Source organism: Myotis daubentonii, chromosome 2, assembly GCF_963259705.1.
Source record: "Myotis daubentonii chromosome 2, mMyoDau2.1, whole genome shotgun sequence".
In the NCBI taxonomy this organism is placed as follows: Eukaryota; Metazoa; Chordata; class Mammalia; order Chiroptera; family Vespertilionidae; genus Myotis; species Myotis daubentonii.
Genome location: NC_081841.1, coordinates 210,010,351 through 210,020,269, shown reverse-complemented (window position 1 = coordinate 210,020,269; position 9,919 = coordinate 210,010,351). Strand labels below are relative to the sequence as shown.

Here is a 9,919-nt window from a genome sequence, read left to right as displayed (position 1 = left end):
GCGGACTGCGGGCTGCTGATCTATACAGAGTCCGCCAGGCCGGCTGGACCCGGAGCGCACGGGCAGCCTTTTGGGGCTCTGCCCTGAGGTCCCACTCTCTTGGGACGCCCTGGAAGGACGCCCGTGGGCCTGTGGAGCAGCTAATCCCCATCTCTCCTCCCAGAGGCCACACCCAAACAAGGTCCCCATTGTGTCTGGGGGAACAGCAGCCCCGCAGCCTGACGCTGGCTGCCCTTCTTCCAAGGGAGCGAGTGGCAACCTTGTAAGCCGGAGGCGGGGCGGGGCGGGGCGGGCGGGCAGGTGGCCGCGGGCAGGTGGCGGGAGCCGCACGCTCTAGGGCCGCGCGGGCGCCTCGTGCTCCGCCGCCCGCCCCGCGCCGCAGCCGCCGCACCTGGAGGCGGAGCCAGCCCCGCAGCCGCCGCTCCCGCGCGCGCCCCCCGCCCCGCGCCCCTCCCTGCGCTGGGCGCGCGCGGCGGGGCGTGAGCCCGCGTCCTCCCAGGACCTCGCCGACGCGGGCCCGCCATGGAGCACATCCGCACGCCCAAGGTTGGTGGCGCGGCGCGGGCGGAGGAGGGCGCGGGCGGAGGATGCTGAGCCGGCGGGAGGCCTGGCTTCCCTGCCGGGCGCGGGCCGAGGCCGCCCCGCATCCCGGGAGGAGGGGCGCCGAGCATCCCCCGGTTCCCTGGGAGCTGCAGCTTTCTCTCGCCGCCTCTCAGGCCTGGCCTGGGCGGGGGCTGCACCCCAACCTCAGGGCGTGGAGGTGCTCCGTGGACACGGGGGTGGGCGGGAGGGAACCCCGCTTGTCTGTTGAGCAGTGAGGCTGCTGATCTGCTGATAAACGCTCCGTTCGGAAATCTCACTGTTTTGCTGCTGTCTTTTTTATTTTTTTATTTCCTGTTGGCTGCTCTGAGCAGTCGAAAGAGACACGAGCCTCCTAATGGCAGGTGCAGGGCATCTGCTTAGTGCAGGTGGACGGAAGGCATTCGGAAGCTTGTGGAATCTCAGGGTTCAGACCCCCCCCCCCAACTCGCCCTCCTCCGCGGCATCATCAGGGCCCCGCAGCAGCGGGCCTTACAACAGGGCGGATGATCAATATTCACTGCAGGTTCGATGTTATCGATCCTTTCCTCTTCTTACCCTTTCCAGCCTGTCTCCTTCCCTGGGGAGAAGAGCGCAGCTTGGGGGTTCGTCCACTGGTGTGTTTTGAACACCAGTTTTTGTACCCTGATCATTCCAGCTAAATAACTGCTGTGCCGAACCTTCCTACTCACAGTGTACTAGTAACATAAGTTAGAGTGGAAGCTGATCCGCTCTCATGAAAACTCTCAACTAGTCAAAGAATTTATTTGAAAAGCCTATTGGCTGTCTCTCGTTACTACCACTGCAGCTGCTTTCATTTCCAGCATGATCTCTTGTTCAAGATCTAGGTTCTGGACAGTTAAGTCGAAGCTGGGTCTGAGTGTTCAGAACTTGGGTAGCCCCAGGGATCCCACACATCTCATGGGGACAAGGGAGCCATTATACTGGACTTTGTTAACCGAGGAAGAAGAGTTCCCTTTTAAATTCTGGAATGGCTCCTAAGTACCCCTTTGTAAAAGCGGCTTTATGATTATCTCGCATCAGTGGAAGGATCAATCTTTTGGTTTGCTAAAGATGTCAGTTGCAACAATAAATTTCAGTTGTATTTATCTTGCACGTTGGAGTGAAATTGTTGCTTCGCAGTCAGGAAGTTGTAAACGTAGAAGAGAGTGCCATCAAACCACAAGGTGGGTGGCTCAGAGCTTTCAGAGTTTAAGTGCTGCTAAATTATTTATCCCAGGATGATGAAATTAACTCATGGATTCTCTCTGCCCTTGCCAAGGGCATCCTTTCTTTGTCGTTTTCCGATAGAATATGAATTTGGGGAGTAAAGGCCTTCTCTTGTCCGTTTTCAACATCACCCAGTACAAAGCCAGTGTGTAAACCTGAGCGGCAAGCAATATTCTTCCTTATTCTTAAAACTGGTTTTCATAAACACCTTCTAAGCAGTGTAGAAATCCCCTTCAATCAGGAAATGCAAAGAAAAGGGAGGAAATGGAAAACTGTCCGAAAGGTCATTGAATTGAAGGTCATTAACTTTTAGGATGATGCAGGTGGAAAAAACCCCCAAAACTATAGGGTGGGTGGATCCGATGCATTTACCCATTCATTTCATTCCACAAGTTATTTTGAGCCTTTCCTGTGCCGGGCTCTGTGTTAGGTCCAAGAGCATGAAGCATCACGGAGTTCCCAGGCTGGAAGAGGAAGCAGTTGTAAATCTGGACAAACCTATGCACAAAGGACAGTGGGCAGGGAGGGGAGAATGGAGGGAAGATGAGCTCTACCATAAAGGGCTGAGGGGTGCTTTGTAGAAGAGCTGAGTCTTAACATGCAAGGAGTCAAGGAGGACCAGGCGCAGTGGAGGCAGCTGTCATTCATTGTGTGAAGATGATGCATTGTCAGCAATCAATTACAACCTCAGAGAAGCTGAGACCCCTGACAGGGATAAAGGCAGAAATGACGACGTGACTCCTCAAGGCTAAACAGCATCTCTTTGCATTTTCCATTTTTAAGTGCAAAATGCATTTCCACGGACTAAATGAAAAAGAGAACAAGACAACTTGCAGAGTGTTTATTGCAAAATATGTAATTATTGATGGTCATATATTCCTCTTTATCACATGCTTCTGTTATACTCTGGGGTGCTGAACAGGTAGCTTGCCTGAAACATCATGATTTCATGTCTTGGGTGGCTTACAAGGAGCGAACACAGAGTTGTTTATCACAACTCTGGGCTTGAAGGGATATTGACCATGTGGGTAGCAGGGGTCTATTTTAAGAGGAAAAGAAATGCATGTACAATGTACAGTTGCTTTCCTGCTATAGTGAAAGTCGTTCGTTTGCTCTTTGTAAATTCTGTGATCTCCATCACAACCTCTGTGTCTGCTTCCGTGTCGCAGTTCAGCTTAAGGAGACAGATGCGAGTGAATAATCTGGAGAGCTTTGTGACAGTTCTTCTTGGGTGTGTGTGTAACTGAAGGCTCTAACAGAGCATATGCTAAGCAGAGTATTTTTCTCCCAGAATGGTTCCTTTATAGCAGTGATTGTCAACCTTTTTTAAAATCTCATGGCACATATAAGCTAATTATAAAATACTACAGGCCCAGTACACCAATTTGTACTGGCTGGCCCGGCCCTGATCTGCTGATCCGGGGCCTTTGGGAGGAGGAGACAATGGGAGGTCCGGCCCACCCCATAGGTACAGATCAGGGCTGGGCCAGTTCGGGGGAGGGGCCATGGGCAATTGGCCAGTGGGCCCTGCCCCCAATTGGGGTGGGGGGGGCCAGTTGGGGGTGGGGTCGGCTGTGGGGAGGGGCTGTCGGTGGTGGGCTGGCTGGCCCCACCCCTGAATGGTGTGGGGAGGCTGATCAGGTGCGGAGCTGGTTGGGGGGATGGGCCGTGGGCAGTTGGCTGCCGGCCCTGCCCCTGATTGGGGTGGTGGGGACCCATCAGGGGTGGGGCCGGCTGGGGGGAGGGGCTGCAAGAAGTTGGGTGGCCGGTCCTGCCCCCTATTGGGGTGAGGGGGGGTGACCATGGATGGGGCTGGCTGGGGGGAGGGGCTGGGGGCTGATCAGGGTGGGGCAGGCCCATTGGGGGTAGAGCCAGCTGGGAGGAGGGGCTACGGGAAGTTGGTCTGCCCTGCCCCTGATTAGGCCGTTTGCTGGCTGCAGTGGGCATCATAGTGACTGGTCGTTCCAGTTGTTCCGGTGTTCCGGTCCCTGGCTTTTATATATATATATATAGGTAGATATTTTGTATTATATATAAAAATATTTTTGCTGATCTGACAAATAATAGATATAATTTTGACCCATTCACACCCGACAGCTATTGTTGCGTTGACTGTTGTCATTATTTTCTTTGACAATCTAAGGGAAAATTGCTGATCTATAGAATAAATGTTCCGGAGACAAACCAGTTGGCAGTTAGGTTGAAGTGAGGACACCAAACATTGCCTAGACTCATCGCCGTGAACTTTTGGGTTTCTACTTCACTGTCTGGCTCTCTTTACCGCTGGGAGAACTTGCTGATAAGAAAATCCTCTGCTGGGACAATTTGGGTTCAAGTATTACTGAGTTGTTGAAAGTTTCGGGGCTCCTGGAAGTAGCCTGCCATGTTTGTAGGTTTGGCTTGGTGCTGGGTACAATGCTAGTGGGTCCTAGCATCCTGTTAAACAATCTCTACTTTTTGTGCTTTGGACTTTCCGGCAGACATTTTTCCCCAAAGGTGTAAATCTAAGTTGTAAAATGGAATGTGATGACCTGTCAAAGCAGATTTTGAAAAGATCTTCCCTTCCTTTCCACTCAAACCCCCTAGTCCGAGCCACTATGCTCATAGCCTCCTAATAGGTGCCCTCATTTCTTCTTTGCTCTTCTCTAACCCCTTATCCATGGAGGGAGCCTGGGTGATGCCTTCTGGACCCGTTACTTTCCTGCTCAAATTCTTGGGTGGCTTCCCCTTGTACCAGGATATATAAAGAGAGAATCCCCAGAGTGGCCCGTGAGGCCTTGCATGGATGGACTTCTTTTTACATCCTCGCCCTCAACCTGTGCGTCTTCTCATTATTCACTACCCACTGATCACCACTGGCCCCGTGGGTTTCCCGAATGTGCCAGGTCTTTCCGGCCTCAGGACTTTTGCACTGCCCGTTCGTCATGGGGATACTCTGGCCTCACTCTTCACCTGGCTAACTCTCTCACCTTTGAGATTAGATATAATTTCCTCTGAGAGGCTCTTGCCCAGTTCCCCATCTATGTCAGATCTGCCTGTTATAGTCCCTCGCAGATCCCAGTATTTCACCTCCTGCCCCTGGTTACACGTTTTCTATTTACTTGAGTGATGATTTGTTTCATGTCAAGTTTCCCCTGCTAATGCAGGAGCCCTGTGAGGGTGAGGATCGTATGTTGTTCACCCCTCAACCCAACCCAGTTTCTGGCAGCAAGTAAGCCCACACCAAGTAAATTAACATTCAAATAATAGAAAGAATGAAAAAGTCTTGATTTCAGCACTTAGGTTTTTAGTGTTTCCTGTAGTAATCCAGGCCTCTTTTACGCATGACTAATGACCGTACTGTGAGTCTTCTAATAAAACTAGTGCTAAGTATTAGAGAATATCAATATATTATGTACAATATATAACACATATATATAGTGATATGTATTTTGTGATGATATATAGTTTGAATGAGGTAGAATTCAAATAACATTCACCATTTCAGTAATTTAAAGTGTACAATTCAGTGCTTTTCCGTCCATTTCCCATGTTGTGCAACTATCACCACTGGCTAATTTAGAGCATTTTCACCACTCCCCAAAGAAACCCAAGACCTATTTGTAGGCCATCCTCATTGCGTCCTCCAGTTCATGACAGGCACTAGTCTACCTTCAGTCTCTGTTAGATTAGCCTAGTCTGGACATTTTATATAAATAAAATAATACAATATGTGGCCTTTTGTGACTTCTTTCATTTTGTATGATCTTGTCTAGGTTTACCCAAGTTGTAGCATGAACTGGTATTTCATTCCTTTATATTGCAGAATCATATTCCATTCTGCGGATATACAACCTTCTGTTCACTCATCACCTGATGGGCACTGAAGTTGTTTGCAGTTTTTTATTGTTATGAACAGTGCTGTTATGAACACTCACATCAATTCCCTTGGGTATATCCATAGAAGTGGAATTACTGGGTCATATAATAGCTCTATGTTTAATTTTTTAGGAAATTGTGACTACATCATGTATATATAGGGTGTCCCCCAATATATATATACACACACTTGGAATAATTATAAAGGCAGAATTTGTTAAAATACATTTCATTTTCAAAATTGAGCTATAAGCTGTTAAAGTGTGTATATATTTTTTGGGACAACCTGTATCATACAACTATATAAATCCTTCCTCTTCATATGCATCCAACAATATAGAATGATTTATATAGAATACAGGACCTAGGTACTTTGGAAACACTTGTTTAAAGGCCACGAATACATAGGTTTACATCAAAAGGGAATATAGATTTCTATTGTTATATAGTTAAACAGTTTTTGAGAAAACGCAAAAAGCATGAAGTTATATCACTCCAAATTCGCTTCTAATTTGTAATAACATGCCTCTTTTACAGTCATAGTGTGTTTTTCCTTTATAGAACTTTTGCCCACCATTGCTTTGCATATATGTATTTTATATTCAGAAGTCATCCACCTATTCACTGTTTTAACACTTACATATTATTCATTTGACTATAGTTTGCTTAACCTGTCTCTACAGTAGGGATTTGGGTTTTGTGCCCTTATGAACGTCCCTGGTACAGTTTTCTTAATGTACAGTATATTGCTCAGAGTAGAATGACTGACAGTAGGAACAGTCTTATAAGGGTTCTTATTACGTGATATTTTTCAGTACTTTAAATCCTCTCATATGGTCCAAGGTTTAGTCCCAGAGAGCAGAGGAGAAGGTCTTGGCTCGATACAGAGAAATTCTTTCCCACAATTATACGTGTTTGTATAAGAGAAATGAGTTTGTCTCTTGAAGGACAGGAGGTGTCTAAGCAGGGTCCAGATAACTCATCAGAGAAAACATGGAGGCATCCAGAGGGAGAATGGATCCGAACTATGTTTGACTTTCTTCTGAGCCAAGTGCCCAGCTGCCCTGAGATTCATACTTCTGGTACAGGGCACGCACTGTGTCCCTTGGCAGTCCATAATGACCATGGACAGCTCTCACGATTAAGACGTTTTCCTTATATTTGGTCAAAATCTGTCTCACTTTACTAATTCTGTTTGATGTCATCTACCATTTAATGAACTTGACCTCCATCACCTCCTCAAAATCGGTAGTTTTTCGTAGTTGGACTTAGCTCGGTCCCTTGGGATATTGCCCAATACATCAACCCTCCTTCCAGAAAGTGGCCCTTCAAGTATTTCATTCGATGCTGCCATCTCCCTAGCCTTTGCATCCTACCTAAATCGTTAGCTCAGTACCACCTGTTCTGGCAACCACCCAGTGCCTTGGTTTTAAGTCCCTTTACCTTTCTGCTTGCTTTACTCAGTGAGTTACAAAAGCATTTGATGACTTTAGGTTTGGTTGCATTGGGGGAGAGTAATGTTTGGTAACTATTTTCCAATTGTATATATCATTGAGTTCCAGCTCAGGAAGAGAGCCCCTAAGTTGTCTCCACACATTGTGTGTGAGGTCAGGTCTGCCCTACTGTTTCCTTGAATGATAGTGTCTTACACTTGTCTTCGTTGAATATTATCTCATTGGATTTTGCTTATTGCTTAATCCCGTACCCTGTTTTTAGATCCTGATACACATCTGCTATTCCTCTCAGTTTGGGACCATTTACTAATGGACTTGCCCTGGATTCCCTCATCTGTGATTTTATCCAGGAAGAAACTAGACAGGCAGATGTGACTTCTTGGTGACTAAAGCCACTTGCCCCCGTCTCCCAGGATCTTGATCCTGATAACAGATATACTAATTCTTTCAGTTTGATGTCATCTACCACTTAGTGAACTGACCTCCATCACCTCTTCAACAAGCTCATTCAAAGAAACAGCGTAGTCTGCGATGATGACTGAGTGGATGTTCCTGCCAATCGGTGGCTTCTTTTTCTAGGTTCTTGCAAAATCCCATTAAAGAACCCATTTTAGAATCTTGCCTAGAATTAATGTCAGACTCACCAACTTATACAAAATTCCATATCATCCATTTGAAAATAGGGATCTCATCTGCAGGTTCTCTCTGTGATGGAGAGATCTCAATGGAGTCATGAGAAGAGGAGCTTTCTCGGTGTCATTCACCACCATGATGCCATCATACTGTTCTCTCCTTTTAACCGTTCATTTTTAGATTATAAAAGTATGTTACTTTTGATTCTATTTGGAATCAACAAAGAAACTAACCACTGTTAATAGTTTACTATATTTTATTCTCTCATTATCTTCATTGTATGAATACTCAAACTTCTTATTTGTTGGTTTAGAAACTTAGGATCACCCCATTCAATTTTGGGGTATGCTACTTTTAACCTACTGTATGTAATCTTTGAAAACATGCTTTTAGAAGGATATGTGATTTTTTTAAAATCCTATGGAAATGTCATTACCAAATTAACCATTTTCACAGAAGGCTATTATAACAATGTTATGATGAACATCTTGTTTATTAATTATTAATCTGCATATGTGATTACTCCCTTAGGATAGATCCTGTAATGGAATAACTGGGTCACAGAGATGAACAATTTTATGATTGATCTTTGTTGCCAAATGATTTTTTTTTTAAGTTTTACCAATTTTCAGAAACATGGTATAGTGTCTTTCTCACTGTGCCATTGCTTTATTATTTAAAAAAACATTTGCTAATATAAGGTGGGAAATAACATCTTGTTATTTCATTGTATTTTTTTTTATTACTAGTGAGGTTGATGTGTTTTCAAAAATAGTTTTTTGACCATCTTGTTGTTTTTCTGAATTATCTCTTTATATCTTTTTCCATTTTAATAAATGGTAATATGTGTGCCTCAATGGATGAAAGTAGCATGGCGGCATTTGTGCCACCATCCAAGCTTTCAAAAGTGATCCAATGAAGGGATTCTACACCTAGAGACATTGGTGAAGAAAGAGAAAGGCATACATCTGTAACCTCCTGTATGTGTCCACTTTATTTACTTACTAGTTAGTGTCAACGTTTCCCATTGAACAACTGATTTGGTTTGGTCATCACTTCTGTCACATCTCCACAGGCAAAACTGTGTCCGGAGTGCTTGTTTGCACAGCACAGATGGGCATATATTTTCTCATCCCGATTTTTTATTCGTTTTTCCATTCTGAACAGGACAAGCTGTGAAGTATGCATGAAATTAATAAACCTCTTGACAAAACACTCAGGATTCCGTGACTGTGTCCCAAGTGGTGGTTTAGTTTTGCATTCTTATATTACGCGCAGCGGGAGTCCAAAAGCTCATTTTGTCCCCTATTTCTTAGGCCAGGAACAGTTAAAACTATTTTTTTCCTAGTGCCCTTTCCCCTGGTGGACAGCTAGTTGAAGCCTTTGGGAGTAGAAGTACTTCCCAGGACATAAGCCCAACCCTTCCTCCCACAGCCATTTAAACTGGTTTAAAAATAACCCCCACTTAAAATTTTGTGGCAGGCTATGACAACTTTATAAGAATTGTATGTTTACTTTTCTCCTCTCTTTCATTTATTAAAAACGTTGTTTATCAGAGATTCCCGGAGAAATAAATTTATTGCCACGCTATTATAGAAAGCTGCATTCCTTAGGGCCCACAGCAAAGCACAAGGTATTGGGAATGCTGCAGGTACAGCTACTTGCACACTGGGGGAAACTGTTCAGTCAGTCTGGTAGTGAAGGTGTAAGAAAGGAATCCTGTCTTCTCGAGCTACGTGCGTAGGTTCAAAGTCACCGTTCATGCGGTTATTCATTCACTTGTACTTTCAACAGATGTTCCTTGAGTGCTTCCGATATGCCAGGCACTGTTGTAGGCTCTGGAGAGCCAATGGTGAACAAGAACGACAGGGTTTCTGGTTTCATGGAACTTACATGGTAGAAAAGAATTAAATAACAAACAAATAATACTACAATTGTTTAGAACACTATATATATTTTTTTCACTGTAAGCCACGACCTTAGAAAAGCCCCCATTTCTAGAAGCTGTCCTTGCCAGATCCTGCTACCCTTCCCCTGTCAACCTTGCCCTTGCCTCCTACCTTATGCAGAGAGAAAGCCGAAGTCCGAACATTGTCCTGGAAGACTCTACAGGTCATTGTGGCTCCCTGTGGCACCTCAGCTTCCGTTCTATGCCCCTCACAGAC

General features: G+C 45.3%; 1 protein-coding gene across 1 annotated transcript in view; it reads left to right on the top strand.

The window, feature by feature from the left end:
- Positions 1–351: 351 nt before the first annotated feature.
- The window catches only part of MTMR7 (myotubularin related protein 7), an 81,719-nt gene continuing 72,151 nt past the window's right edge, over positions 352–9,919 (top strand). Inside the window, exon 1 of the mRNA XM_059685559.1 lies at positions 352–546. Coding sequence (XP_059541542.1) covers positions 523–546 — 24 coding nt within the window. The 5' untranslated portion in view covers positions 352–522. The remainder of the gene's footprint in view (positions 547–9,919) is intronic.